The sequence below is a fragment of the Mytilus galloprovincialis genome, chromosome 4, assembly GCF_965363235.1.
Source record: "Mytilus galloprovincialis chromosome 4, xbMytGall1.hap1.1, whole genome shotgun sequence".
NCBI classification, from domain to species: Eukaryota; Metazoa; Mollusca; class Bivalvia; order Mytilida; family Mytilidae; genus Mytilus; species Mytilus galloprovincialis.
The window spans coordinates 18,977,798-18,993,961 of record NC_134841.1 but is presented as its reverse complement, the minus strand read 5'-3'; the positions used below and the strand labels follow the sequence as shown (position 1 = coordinate 18,993,961).

General features: G+C 32.6%; 1 protein-coding gene across 1 annotated transcript in view; it reads right to left on the bottom strand.

Moving 5' to 3' along the window:
* Positions 1–3,557: 3,557 nt before the first annotated feature.
* Positions 3,558–16,164, bottom strand: part of LOC143071548 (uncharacterized) — a 29,096-nt gene continuing 16,489 nt past the window's right edge. Inside the window, exons 2-5 of the mRNA XM_076245915.1 lie at positions 12,170–12,454; positions 11,758–11,922; positions 6,207–6,371; positions 3,558–4,094 (exon numbers count right to left, since the gene is read on the bottom strand). Of these exons, the coding sequence (XP_076102030.1) occupies positions 3,778–4,094; positions 6,207–6,371; positions 11,758–11,922; positions 12,170–12,454 (932 nt within the window). The 3' untranslated portion in view covers positions 3,558–3,777. The remainder of the gene's footprint in view (positions 4,095–6,206; positions 6,372–11,757; positions 11,923–12,169; positions 12,455–16,164) is intronic.

Sequence of the window (16,164 nt, the reverse complement as noted above, 5' to 3'; positions counted from 1 at the left end):
GATAATCCCTTTGGTATCTTTCGCCTCTATTTTTTAACGTCTAGAGAATGTGGTGTTTATCTGCATGTTTCATAACATGGCATGTGTTAATGTGCTGTGTCAATTTGAGACAGATGCAATTCAGAGAAAATTACCGACCGTGCGATACCTTCATTGGTATAGATATGGTCAATGTCATTTTAAATGGGCTGAAAGGGTATTTACTTTCTATCTCTCTTGATTTTGAAAGACAGGGCTTACATTGGTCTCCTGGCATGTGGTACATTCCCAGTGTTGATTCATATATTTAAAATGCCTCTAAGGTTTGGAGCTATCTCTGGAATTTTTGGTCCTCAATGCTCTTCAACTTCGTTCTTTATTTGTCCTTTTTATCATTTTTTAATTCGAGCGTCACTGATGATTTTTGTGTAGACAGAACGCGCGTCTGCCGTTCATATAAAATTTCAATCCTGGTATCTATGATGAGTTTATTTGCTACTTTTAAATTGTAATCTTGGTCATATTTTTATCAGGTCCTGATGTTTTCTTTTGATAATTTTTTCTGAAGTATTTCAGTACTGAGTATAAAGTAAAATCACAAAAAAAATGAACTCAGAGGAAAATCAATTCGGAAAGTCCACAATCACATGGCAAAATCAAACAACAAAACGCATCAAAAACGAAAGGACAAGAACGGTCATATTTCTGACTTGTTACAGGCATTTTCAAATGTAGAAAATGGTGGCTTAAACCTGGTTTTATAGCTAGTTAAACCTCTCACTTGTATGACAGTTACATCAAATTCCATTATATTGTCACTGATGCGTGAACAAAACAAACAGACATAATAGGTAAAAATGTCAAAAATAGGGGTACATCAATCAACATTGTGTTATCATCTTAATCACTATAAAAACAACAAATGTAACGAAGAAGCACAAAAAAAGGCATACATCAAATTTAACATCCTCATTTTGCTTATACTATACGATTTTATTTATCTATGTAAAATGCACCCATAAAGGATGGAGGGTTTTAAGTACTGGTGTAAAAGTGCGCGTTTGAAATTCGCACAGGTATTTCGTTGTGTAAGGTTCCCCTGAGAACGGGTTCATTCATGCTAAACCGACTTCTTTACCAATGATAACCTCTTGAAAAAAAGGTCCTACAGAGTTAGGTGGAAGAACGGATGAAATCGACATAAGTTCTCTGTCACCATCATAAATAGGTTGAAACACGCGATGTGTCTTATCTCAACTCTCTATCGACATGTTTCGCGGTCTGAGCTTTTATTTATTATAATATTCGTCTGTTATGTAATTGTACTGATTGTATCCTGAATGTGATTTCAACACGATAGGTAATTATGCTGAGCAGACTTTGCTGGTCTCGTTCATATAAGAATGTATGTTATTCCATCAGTTTCAGTTCCTAAACTTGTATTGTCTACATTTTAATCGATTGTCGAGATCTAAACATCGGAAAACAGCTAATAGTTTTTTTAATTTCTAATAATTTTTATTGTAATTGTTGGCTTGAGGCTGGCTGTCAGTTACTTCTCAGATCCCAGACCTGTCCTTTTTATCTTTTGGGTTTTTTTTTTATCAATCTAACGAATAAAGTCTTTCTCAACTCATTTCTATACTTTGCACTTAGGTTTTTCTGTTGCATCACTGTCCTATGTAAGGGAGAGGGTTTGGTGTCAGCAACATGCTTAATTACGTCACGTTCTGTATGTATTTGTCCCATGTCACGAGCCGGTAATTTCGTGGTTGTAGTTTCTTGCTGTTTATTGGTTTAAATGAAGAGTGTATATCAATCAAAGACTGTAATAGTTTTTAAACGACGAATAATCATCTATCCAATAAAAATTCTAACATATTTCTAAAGTAACGGCTACATGCGTTATAGAAATCAATACATACTAGTTATACGGTTAAAATAGACAATTTCTACCGCTGATCTGACCTTTATAGTAGCCAGAACATTTTGACACTGCTTTCCAAGCTTTATGGTAATTTCAACATCCGTGTTCAGGTTAGTGCGGATCCAGTTGGTAGCTTATACAGGTTTTTATTGTGTTTTAGTTTTACGAGATTCGTTCTAGATAATTAATGGAGTGTTCGCATTCTACATCTTTCTTTCCTGTAACAAGTCAAGATATAGACTGCGTGTGGTGTTTGTCTTTGTTTGTCTTTGTGTTGTTTCCTATTTTTTGCATCGAGTGTTGATGATTGATGTGGTCCGTTTTACTGCTGAGTATTTTTTATTGATCCCGTTAGCCTTTCTTTGTAAATAAAAAATGATACACATGAATCATACGTGTTCTTCCAATTATGATTATTCAAAAAGTTTACATATAGGACGCCGATATATGTAAAGACGACACTTTAATGGGTAAAGACAAAGAAAATAAAATCACATTCAATAATGTGTCTGTAGTTGGTTCCGAAAGTTCACGAAGGGTTAAAATTGGTCCTGATTTTTTTAAGTTTTTTAAATTGGGCCAAAATATTCTAAATTGCATATAGAAATACTTGTGATAATACTATTAAGACAAGATTATTATTTCTGGTACTTTCCTTTACAAATTATCGAGCTATGACCCCTTAAATAAATACAATTTGTAATAAAAGGTCAATTTTGGTACTTTTTCCCCATGATTCTAATTGTTTTGGGCATAATTTACTTTGGCCGCCATCTCCGATCCAAAAAGTTTTATATTAATTAAATCTATATCAAAATTGGAATCTTTTGGTTACAACACATTTTGGATCGTAGGTGGCGGCCAAAGTGTTACTAAAGCTTTTAGGTCTGAAAAAATGCAAAAAAAATCATCATATTTTGACAAAATGTTCAAAATGGGCTTACTTTGGAGAATATTATGTACTCTTATGAAAAGAACTGATATATTTAGCATTTAGACATTTGAAATAGACCCATTTACGAAGCAATTTGAGACCTTTTTGGTGTTTTATAATAAAGTTGATATTTTAGGCCATTTTGTGCCATAACTGAACCTTGTCCTTTAGTGCGTGGTTACTTGATATTCAGATTTATTTTTATCAAGAATTAACTGCAATGGAGACAATAGTTATCAAAGGTACCACGATTATAATTTAGTACGCCAGACGCGCGTTTCGTCTACATAAGAATCATCAGTGACGCTCATATCAAAATATTTATAAAGCCAAACAAGTACAAAGTTGAAGAACATTGAGGATCCAAAATTCCAAAAAGTTGTGCCAAATACGGCTAAGGTAATCTATGCCTGGGATAAGAAAATCCTTAGTTTTTCGAAAAATTCAAACTTTTGACAACTTTGTCGACGGTTAATGGTTCTTCGAGAATGTGCCATACTATTTGTCCTTTTAAAAAATTATCAGATGGTAAACAACCCTCTCAATTTTGTCTTGATTTTTCCCCTCATTTCTGTCTATCATGGTTACTCAGATATCAAAATGTTGTTCGACAATAACAGTCTCGATAATTTTTTTTACATACACAACATTAGCACTTTATCCGAGTTAAAACTTGCAAAAAAAGGACCAAACTTCTTTCGACAACATCGTTTTATAAATATACACAAAAATTTATTGTTTACTTTTAGCAAAACACTGTCATAATCTGTTCGATGTTGTCTGGTTATTTTAGTAATTTTAATAACAAAGTTCATAATCGTAAAATACTACAAATATCACAAAATACTTCTATAACAAATGTTTTCCAAGTATTGTTAAATCGATCGTTTCAGTTATAGATAAGTCAATCACACTTGCATGCTATACATGTAAATCCCTACGTCGTTTCAGTTGATGAACTGACTTTTTTAAGTATCCTTGCAATTCTCCTCTTTATACATTCTGGACACAGATGGTTGTAGTCTAAGCATACCATTAAGACTATGGGTGTTGCCAACATCACTACACCAACATATCCAAATGATGCAGCAGAAGGTCTGTCGTCACGTGCTGAGATTCTTCGTCTGATGGCGGATGATGTGTTTTTGTTGTCCACAGTCAAATTTCCTTTAAGTTCAATTATTTCGTCTTTCATAATTTCTTTTAGCTCCGCTAAAGTTAGGTTAAGATCCTTCAAGTACCCCCATTTGTAAACTAGAAGAAAGGAAACATATTAAACGATATTTTTTGTTTAGAATGCCGATATATGGTTAGTTATTCGAAATGAATTATAAAAAATATTTCGTAACGTTTTTTTTTTTCTCAAAAAGACGAAAATCAAAACTTGAAAAAAATTCTGCCTTTGGCATTGCAATGTTTTTTTTTCTACACGAGTTTATTAATTTCTTCACTATGATAAAAGTAGTTATTCATCATCATGGTCTAATATGCAACTGTTATGACGCTATTGCTGTTATATAATGATGTTGGAATATGCCTCAATACAAGCATTGAGGTCGACATACAATCTTTAACAAAAGTCACATGATTATTTTATATGAAATTTTATATCTTATATTAAGCGTGCTTAATCATTGAATAATGACAACCGAATGCTTGTTGATAAAGTGACCAGTAGCGGTATCAATCGAATGGCAATTAAACGGAACGTGTTTAAAACACGTGCTATTGAAATATGAACGCTTCAGTCCTTAAAAAAAATAATGGTTAATCTACTAAACAGGTATAGATATATTTGTACAGCAGATAAACCAAAAAGTGCCTAAACAAACCACTAAAACCAAATAAGGTCAACTTTTTCTTAGAAAATTGCTACCTTAACGAGATTTTACGAGTTGAACATTTTCAGAATCAATCTCTTATGTATAAAACTCGTTGTATGACGGATAGTTCAATAACAATGATATCGATAAACAAAATCTAAAATATACACGTTTCGAAAATATTTTATTTCTGACCAGTGAGGATTGAAATTGAAACAAATATCGAGCTTCAGAAGTTACGAACACATGCAAAAAGTAAAATCACAAAAATACTGAACTCCGAGGAAAATTAAAAAAGGAAAGTCCCTTATCAAATGGCAAAAATAAAAACTTCTAATTTAATCGATCATTCTTAAAATTTTATATTATGTCATTTGATAAGATATCCCCTTTGTATCACAATATAACCTCGATATCTTAAACACTTCGATAATTTACATTTCAAATTCTTGGTTTAACCCATCGTAGCAATATTTGGCAAAACCTTTCGGAAATATTGGTTAAATGTTCTATAACTTTGTACTTTTTTTTTTTTTTTTACATTTGAACATGTTTTTGTATTTTAATACATCTTTTCTGTTGTTGTGACTTATTTAGGTATTTCACTTGACTTATAAAGTAATGATTTTTTTTTATTTTGATTGTTGGATTTTTCAATGTTATTTTATCAACATATAGGCGTAATTTATAGATTAGTAGAATTGAAGCAAGATGGTGTATCAAATAATTTTACTTTATACATTTGCAACACAAAACCACTCAACTGAAACATTATAAAACATGCCTGAACATAATAAGCTGCACCCAACTGCCTCTTTTAAAAAAAGATATTTATTTCCCGATAAAACTTTTATCAGGACAAAGATGCAAACATTAAAACTAATGCTTTTTAACTATCAATCTTTTATCTTTATTTGGATGTTTTTGATTTATGTTTTTTTTCAAAGATTTTAGTTTACTCTGGTATGTTTTGCTTATTCTAACAATTTCAACAATTATTGACCGTTTTCGTCTTTTGTTATTTATTTGTCATATACGACCTGGATATTCGATATCAATGAACAAGATATTAATTTCTCTGGGAATTTCAAATACTTTTTGAAATATTTTCCTTTTCTGTTCATTGCACATTCGATTTAAAAATGATACCAATCCAGCTCTGTTAAATCTCAAGGCGTTATGTGATATTACTCATAAGATATTCTCTGTTGTTTTTCTACTTTGTATCTTAATTAGAATAATAATCTAAAAAAAAACTGTAAAGACAAGAAAAACTTGAATACAAAATGAATATATGCAGGTAATCAGGGTTAATGTTCAGTCCTTTTTTTTAGACATCTTTTTTAATAACTATCTAAAAAAAAAAGCAACATATACTCACTGCTATCAATTTCCCATTGTGTCGATTGACTTTGGTGTATTCCTGTATTTACTATGATACTTTGCAGCCATTAATTTTTCAGAAAACTTGTTATTAAGTTGTCATTTCATTAAACTTTGTTTTACTTTTGATATTATACGATAAATAATATTTGTCACATACCAGGGCATTCGCGTAAATTACACCATTCCAACGTTGTATTTTTGCCATCACAAAAAAAATCATCATTTGTTGGAACAGGATTATTGCATTCTCTAACCTTTAATCTGGTGCCATTTCCACAAGAATGAGAGCAAGGTCCTGCTGTTTGCCAACATCCCCAGCTTCCTAAACATAAATTAAGAATGCATTAAAATTCAGGTATAACTTGCCTTTTTATGCAAACATAATCGTTTGAAATGTCGTTCTAAAGATTTTTGATTTTTTACACCAATAGTATCTTTAATAAATTACTATTCCCTATGCTCATTTTTAAGATCCAATAAATTATCTTATTAAGGGCATACGATACAGTTACAGGGGAGGTAATGACGTTGCTAACGTAAATTGTTATTTTCGCGATGTCAAACTATGACTTATTGAGAAAAGGTGCAGTTTTCGACTGATTTTTATCATTCAAACTTATTCAACTTGAAAACGAGTTCATGGACCCCTCTTTTTTAAAATGTCATTTGATTTGATTACGTCAGAAGATCAAGTGTGCCAATTTTCATGAAAACGTAAATAGTACAATATTTTTTACAATATTTGATTTAATCAGGCAAAAAATAGCCTATATGCAAATTGTCAGCAAAATTTCAATATGGGATCCAAACTGTATCGTATGCCCTTAACCAAAGTTTTTTTTTCTACAGAAATGGGACACTTTATGAAAAACCGTACTGATTCAAACATAAATACATCCATTATGATAATATGATCAATATGTTGAACTTTTGTTATCAAAAACATGTTTGATGAGATCAGAGGATTGATTTTTTAGCATATATCCTGTTTAATTAAAATAAATTAACAAGTAGGTAAGAACAGAATTACAGTCGAATTTCAATGAAACGCCAATCGTCTGTTGAAAAACCTTATTAAGAAATCTAGCATCTTGAAATTGCCAGTACTAGTGTAAGTGATTTTTGTGATTTTATCAGAACATATTTTTTTAAGGGTGAACCATCCCTTTTTAACTAGGCATATGAATCTATATTGGCCATTTTTTACTATCAAAGTAAGACTAATTCTCTGAATCTGTCTTAAAATTTAGAATAGAAAATAATAGTGCACATGGTAGAAAAGTTAAATCTTTTTGCTATTGTAAGATGAAAAACACTCAGATGTACTCTTACAAATCTTTTAGTATCGGAACGTGATTCCAGCCGTTATTATAGTAGGTTGTAATGACCACGTAGCGAAGCTTTGATGTAATTGAAGTCAATAGTTTTCTTTTAACACGAAGCAGACTCAGCAATGTTCGTTATTTGTACGAGTCTTGTGCAATTTAGGTACTAGTATCCAAAAACGGTGAAAGAAACTTCAATCCGTCTTCTCTTTGAACAGCGGTATACTACTGTTGCATTTATTTATTTAAATTCCAAAGGAGCATTAACCAAAGCCACTGATTGTCAACATTATTGTGATCAACAAGACATGTTTACTGTTGTGGTTAGTGGTGGTAGTGTTTTAACGCTACATTTAAGCGGCACTTTTGGGGTTTTTTTTGGCAGTTAGTTTTTACGGATGGTGGATTCCGGAGTGCCCGGAGAAAATCACCGACCTTCTATAGGAAAACTGATAATCCTAGTCAACTAAGATTATAGTCGTGTGCACCCACACGAGCCGGGTTCGACCTCCAACCTCAGTGTTGACAGGCTAGTGATTACAGTAGTAGAACTACTTAGACCACTTGGCCAACGAGGCCCCGAATACATTTTTGTGAATACTTTAAGTCAATAGTTATCAAAAGTACCAGGATTATAATTTTATACGCCAGACGCGCGTTTCGTCTACATAAGACTCATCAGTGACGCTCAGATCAAAATAGTTAAAAAGCCAAATAAATACAAAGTTGAAGAGCATTGAGGATCAAAAATTCCTAAAAGTTGTGCCAAATATGGCTAAGGTAATCTACTCCTGGGGTAAGAAAATCCTTAGTTTTTCGAAAAATTTAAAGTTTTGTAAACAGAAAATTTATAAAAATGACCATATAATTGATTTTGATACAAGAGATGATAGAACAGACTGATCTTGAAAGCATGTAGATCTTTTCAATTGAATGCATTTAAGATGAAGGATATATGCCAAATTGATGACAACAAGATTTATTTAGACATAGGTAGGGTAAAACAGGAGTTACCGACACAATTTTGCAAATACCTAGTAGTCTGAAAAGTCTGTGACGGGCAATATCCGAGATAAAAGGTGTTAGTTTCTTTTGGTTTTAATACGAATTTGTCACAGGGTTCCTCATATTAGTTGAACAGAGAAAGTTATGAAATGTTACAGTATATAAAAAAGAAGATGTGGTATGATTGCCAATGAGACAACTGTCCACAAGAGACCAAAATGACACAGACATTAACAACTATAGGTCACCGTACGGCCTTCAACAATGAGCAAAGCCAATACCGCATAGTCAGCTATAAAAGGGGCCCGATAAGACAATGTCAAATAATTCAAACGAGAAAACTAACGGCCTTATTTATATAAAAAAAATGAACGAAAAACAAATTTGTAACACATAAACAAACGACAACCACTGAATTACAGGCTCCTGACTTGGGACAGGCACATACATAAATAATGTGGCGGGGTTAAACATGTTAGCGGGATCCCAACCCCCCCTAACCTGGGACAGTGGTATAACAGTACAACATAAGAACGAACTATAAAAATCAGTTGAAAAAGGCTTAACTCATCAGATGGACAAAAATACAAGTGGACGTGGCCGGGTACTTATACATCCCGACACAAAAAGACACAATGAACAGATCTGAGAGTACTAGCAGTTATCTGACAGCTAGTTCAAAGCCACTAACAACTAATAAAAAAAATTATTCATCTAAGACTAAAATATCAATCCGTACACATCCAACATCCAATAGATTTAGTGTAAAGACATCATAAACAGTCAGAGAAAAACATGACGTTGTGCAATGCCAGTTACAGGTATCGACAGATTGTAGATAACATGAATGTGTATATATGTATATAACATACTAGTAATATTTAGTTTGCTTTTAATTTACTGATAACAAAATCAAAATGTATACCAATAAAAACAATATTCAGTGATATTATTACAGTCTTTTGGCTGGTGTTTCATTCGGAGAATAGGAAAGACCAAAATACTTTGATGACGTTGGAGCTAACTCCGGAATCAAATAAAAAATAAAGAAGAAAAAAAGACGAAATTAAAGATGTTTATAAATTATTTCACGCATATCATTTTTATTCCTACGATTAAAATACATAGTGAAATGCAAGTCAATTTCTCAAATTATATAACAAAGCTGCATTTTAAGACACTATATATATTTGTGTAACATTGTAATACTTTAATACTTTATTGTTGTAATTTGTCATTATTGAATACTGTTTAAACTAAGTCCAGGTATAATAAGAACAAAATAATTGTTTTTCACGCCTGTCCATTTTTTTTTTAGGGACAGCCTTCATCGATTCCACGCGTAATACCCGGTTTTAAATGTGAATGTCAGACGCAAAAGACTTACCACTAACGATCTATAATCAATTTGAAGAAAATTGATGACCCAAAATTTAGATGTCTTGTAAACGGTTTATTCATAATTGTAATACAATGGAGACTATGCCAATTTTTTTTTGATCCTACACATTCAGATTATTGTTCCCGATTCAAAACCTTTATTTCCCGCACACTGCCATGTACAATACTACTGCAAGAGTTTATACCTGACTGACAGTGATCATAGTGATCAAGAATTTTCTCAATATACTGGTGAAATTTACCCCAAGGAACTTACTTTAAATAAATCAAATTTATTCGGTAATAACTGTCCTTTCCTGGATTTAGATATTTTGGTTTTAAACGGGAAACTGCACACTAAAATTTACGACAAAAGAGACGATTTTTCGTTCCCTATTGTTAATTTTTCATTTTTAGATGGTGATGTTCCTTTGGCACCATCTTACGGTGTTTATATTTCACAGCTCGTTCGCTATGTCCGTGTCTGTTGTGACGTTTTTGATTTTAACAACACAATCATCTATGTATTACTGGTAAATTATTAAACCAGGGATATCGTTACCATAAATTACTTAAAACCTTTACTAAATTTTTCCATAGATATAAAGATTTGGTTTTGAAGTTTGATTGTACCTGTAGAAAACTTATATCAAACGGGATAGCACATCCTCATTTTTACGGAAATTTTGTTAACCGTGCCCGGAAATTTAGAAATGATCCATGTAAACTTGTCGCGTTACCTATTCAACACTGTAATAAGATCATTGAATATTGTTTTTATTGGTATAAATATTGATTTTGTTATCAGTAAATTAAAAGCTAACTAAATATAACTAATATGCTATATACATATCCATATTCATGGATCTACAATCTGTCGATACCTGTAACTTGGCATTGCACAAGGTCATGTTTTTCTCTGGCTGGTTATGACGTCTTTACACTAAATCCATTGGATGTTGGATGTGTACGGATTGATGGTTTAGTCTTAGATGCATGATTTTTTTATTAGTTGTTAGTGGCTTTGAACTAGCTGTCAGATAACTGCTAGTACTCTCAGATCTGTTCATTGTGTCTTTTTGTGTCGGGATGTATAAGTACCCGGCCACGTCCACTTGTATTTTTGTCCATCTGATGAGTTAAGCCTTTTTCAACTGATTTTTATAGTTCGTTCTTATGTTGTACTGTTATACCACTGTCCCAGGTTAGGGGGAGGGGGGATCCCGCTAACATGTTTAACCCCGCCACATTATTTATGTATGTGCCTGTCCCAAGTCAGGAGCCTGTAATTCAGTGGTTGTCGTTTGTTTATGTGTTACATATTTGTTTTTCGTTCATTTTTTTTACATAAAAAAAAAAACGCAAAAATTATACCCACCTCGGACAAGAAACCAGAGCTACGACGGAGTGAAACATATATTCTTTAATTAAAAACTATTTAGAAATTTTATTACTGCAAATATCAATAAAACAATATACGTATTTTCCTGACAGTATCGAAGTATCAAATTATATTTACTAACAAATGTCATCTTAAGTGAAAATGCCCCTTTTCAAAGATTTTTTTAGAGAACATATCTTAAAACAAACAAAAGAACTTTTATTGTATTGATTTCAAATAAAACATTCTGTGCAGAGAATATTTTTGTTAGATGGCATGCTTCAATGTTTCAAAATTATAATATCCACGGATCGAAAAGAAAACCAAAAAAAAACCAAACCCAGCAACAACTTGAATTACAGTAGCATATAATTCGTTAGTCGATGCATGATTACTCTTTAATTATCCGCGACATCAATATTTTAATCTTTGCACAAAGAAACCTTGTGATTTTGAAATATCCATTGATTAAAAGTTGTGACAAATCTGACTGGCTAATTTAAAAAAAAGTTTGAAAATTTACAAACCTACTCATGAAAACAATTTAAAAGCAAATAAATCTTAAGCAAGAAACGTGTGTTTTCTTTCTTTTCTATTGTTAGTTTAATCTTTCTAACCTTGACATGGAATTGCGTCACATTCCAAGTTCTTTATGTGATCACCAATACAGTACGTTTCATTAGTTTCCGGAACAGGGTTATTACATTTCCTCTGAAATGACTTGATTCCCTTCCCACATGTAGCCGAGCATTCACCAAATGGTTCCCAAACTCCCCATCCTCCTGTTAAATACAAAGAGAATTATTAACACGCAAAAACCACGATGTAGTATAGTGATGATAAGACAATATCGCATATTATTTTCTGTTTTTAGAGACCGCTTGTACTTTAAGGGATTTTGAAATGACATCAGATATATACTGCTAATTGAATCAGAAGAGATTTGTTAAGAATGTAAGAAATATAAACAATATACAATTATTATGAATAATGAAATCATAAATTCGAAACAAAACAAAACATTCGTACCTGAGATTAGACATTCATGAGTCACATTCATATATTTGTATACATTTGGTAAAGGATCAACTGCTCCATTTCTTGATGGTAAGCATGATTGCTTTAAATCACAATTCTTCTTCGTCCCAGTAGTTGTTGACACAGTACCATCATATGTTCTGGAAGAAACAACAGTAGGGTGTGGACATACCAAGGAATCTGTTCTGCCGTATGAGGCGTCGCTGACCATGATAACTTGACCAGCATTACATTCAAGTAATGGACTACTTTTGCCTTCACATTTTAGGTACTGAACTGTGAATAAAACCCATTCTAACATGATTTCAGAGTATAGTAACTTAACGCAGTAGTCATTAGTATCCGAAGATGCGGTAAATAACAACACCACGAAAATAATAATTGTGATGCACTACGCACCTAATTTTGAAATTTATCTAAAACATCATGAAATTTTCATAAACATCTTTACAGCAAATGTTTCTTTTAAATAAACATTTAAACACATTTAGTCTTTTAGCTTTCTTTGTTGTGTTTTGTGTACTGCAGTTTTCCTTTCCGCCGTATTCCGTTTTTGCCATGGCTTTATGAGTTTATTTGGACTTATGTGTTTGAATATCTCTTTGGTATCTTTCAGATTTCTTTTATTTGATTTTGAAATTGTTGTCTTTGTTGTAATGTTTAAATGAATCTATTTTCATTATTATCTCGCCTAGAATTGTTCGCATCGAATAAAATCTAAATATGTTTTTATCGTTGATGGTGTTTTTTTTAATCACACTAGTTTGATTTCGAAAAAGGACATAATATGATTTCAAATATCATATAGAACTAAACGTTATCAATATCAATTGTTTGTTACCTGTCCGATGAAAAAAGTACACAATCTTGAATAAATACACTTTCAAAATCTAGAGTTACTAGTGTCATTTTGTTCTTTAATTTGATAATTTGTCAGTAATACTATAATTTCATATTCTTATATAATGGGCAGTATAAAATTTATATTCAAATAACACCGACCGTGCAAGGGTTGTATAACGAGTCAAGGTCGTTAAAAACTTCCATTTGTTTGTCAATTACATTAGTGATGTGTATTCTAATCTTAAAAATGTAGTCCAAATACAAATACCAACTGGCTTGATATATTTTTGATCTACTGAAATATTATATAGCATTGTATTATACACATCATTTGCTTCAATTTAGTAATTGTTGTCGTCTCACAACTTATTCATAAACATATTGACCATACTCCTTTTCTTTGATTGTGAGATGGAACATTTTAACATCTTTCAAAACTTTTCAATTGAGTTAAGCTTATTCACCGCGTGGAACGCCACATGCCAGGTATCGGATATGTTTGACACGGGGTGCCGGTTTTGAAGCGGCGATGAACGATCAAGGTTATTTCAGGTATCATTTTTAGCTCCCCCAGCCCCGAAGGGCCAAGTGAGTTTTTCTTATCACTTTGCGTCCGTCGTCGTCGTCGTCCGCCGTCGTCTGTTAACTTTTACAAGAATCTTCTCCTCTGAAACTACTGGGTCAAATTAAACCAAACTTGGCCACAATCATTATTGGGGTAACTAGTTTAAAAACTGTGTGGCTTGACCCGGCCAACCAACTAAAATGGCCGCCATGGCTAAAATAGAACATTGGGGTAAAATGCAGTTTTTGGTTTATAACTCAAAAACCAAAGCATTTAGAGCAAATCTGACACGGGGTACAATTGTTTATCAGGTCAAGATTTATCTGCACTGAAATTTTCAGATGAATCGGACAACCCGTTGTTGGGTTGCTGCCCCTGAATTGGTAATTTTAAGAAAATTTTGCTGTTTTTGGTTATTATCTTGAATATTATTAAAGATAGAGATAAACTGTAAACTGCAATAATGTTCAGCAAAGTAACATTTACAAATAAGTCACATAACCGAAATGGTCAGTTGACTCCTTTAGGAGTTATTGCCCTTTATAGTCAATGTTTAACCATTTTTTGTAAATCTTAGTAATCTTTTACAAAAATCTTCTCCTCTGAAACTACTGGACCAAATTAATCCAAACTTCGCCACAATCATCTTTGGGGTATCTATTTAAAGAAAGGGTGGTTTGACCCGGCCAACCAACCAAGATGGCCGCCATGGCTAAAAATAGAACATAGGAGTTAAATGCAGTTTTTTGGCTTATAACTCAAAAACCAAAGCATTTAGAGCAAATCTGACATGGAGTAAAATTGTTTATCAGGTCAACATCTATCTGCCCTGAAATTTTCAGATGAATTGGAAAACCCGTTGTTGGGTTGCTGCCCCTGAATTGGTAATTTTCAAGAAAATTTTGCTGTTTTTGGTTATTACCTTGAATATTATTATAGATAGAGATAAACTGTAAACTGCAATAATGTTCAGCATAGTAAGATTTACAAATAAGTCAACATGACTGAAATGGTCAGTTGACCCCTTTAGGAGTTATTGCCCTTTATAGTCAATGTTTAACCATTTTTCGTAAATCTTAGTTATCTTTTACAAAAATCTTCTCCTCTGAAACGACTGGGCCAAATTAATCCAAACTTAGCCACAATCATCTTTGGGGTATCTAGTTTTAAAAATGTGTGGCTTGACCCGGTCAACCAACCAAGATGGCCACCATGGCTAAAAATAGAACATACGGGTAAAATACAGTTTTTGGCTTCTAACTCAAAAACCAAAGCATTTAGAGCAAATCTGACATGGAGTAAAATTGTTTATCAGGTCAACATCTATCTGCCTTGATATTTTCAGATGAATAGGACATTCCGTTGTTGGGTCGCTGCCGCTGAATTGGTAACTTTAGGAAAATTTTGCTGTTTTTGGTTATTACCTTGAATATTATTATAGATATAGATAAACTGTAAACAGCAATAATGTTCAGCATAGTAAGATTTACAAATAAGTCAACATGACCGAAATGATCAGTTGACCCCCTTAGGAGTTATTGCCCTTTATAGTCAATTTTTAACAATTTTCATAAAATTTGTAAATTTTTACTAACATTTTCCACTGAAACTACTGGGCCAAGTTCAATATAGATAGAAACAAGAAGCAAGAATGTTCAGTAAAGTAAGATGTACAAACACATCACCATCACCAAAACACAATTTTGTCATGAATCCATCTGCGTCCTTTCTTTAATATTCACATAGACCAAGGTGAGCGACACAGGCTCTTTAGAGCTTCTAGTTTTTTTAGAATTGAAAGTACCCAAAAATGTATCGCACGGAAGGTACCAAAACATAATCTATTTCCAGTAAGCAGCACATTCGTTTTCAGCGCTCTTTTTTCTCAAACACCTTTCCCTAGTTTACTGGGTTTCAGATTTTGAGGCTTTATATGCAAGTTTTTTGACGATTTTTTTGTATGATTTCTATAGAATTTAATTCCTATCATGGAATATTAACCAGTGCCACATACTGTGTTATGATGACAAAGTACAAACAAAGATTTCAATTTTATTTTTGATGTAAGCAACAGAAAAAAGACTTAAATAAAATTGAGAATGGAAATGAGGAATGTGTCAAAGAAAAGAGATAACAACACGACCAAATAGGAGAACACAGCACAGGTCTTCAACTCAGCGATAGAAATACCGCACCCTGGTGCGTGCTTCAGCTGACCCATCAATAAGATATGTACTAATTAAATGAAAACATCAAACTCCAAAAATATTAATGAACTAAAATTAAAAGAAACGCTTCCAATAAAGGTCAAAGGCTTCCGACTAGGAACAGGCGCCAAAATGCGGCGGGGTTAAACATGTTTTGTGAGATCTCAACCTTCCCCTATACCTCTAGCCATTATAGAATTAAAAAAAAATCACAACAATACCTACATTTAATCTCAGTTCAATAGAAGTCCGATGTCATGATAGGTAACAGAAGAAATAATGCATAATGATTCATCAATTAACAAGGACGAGAAGAACATAAAACGTATCATGCTAACAACAGGTTTTTGAATATATGTATTTTTTTCCAA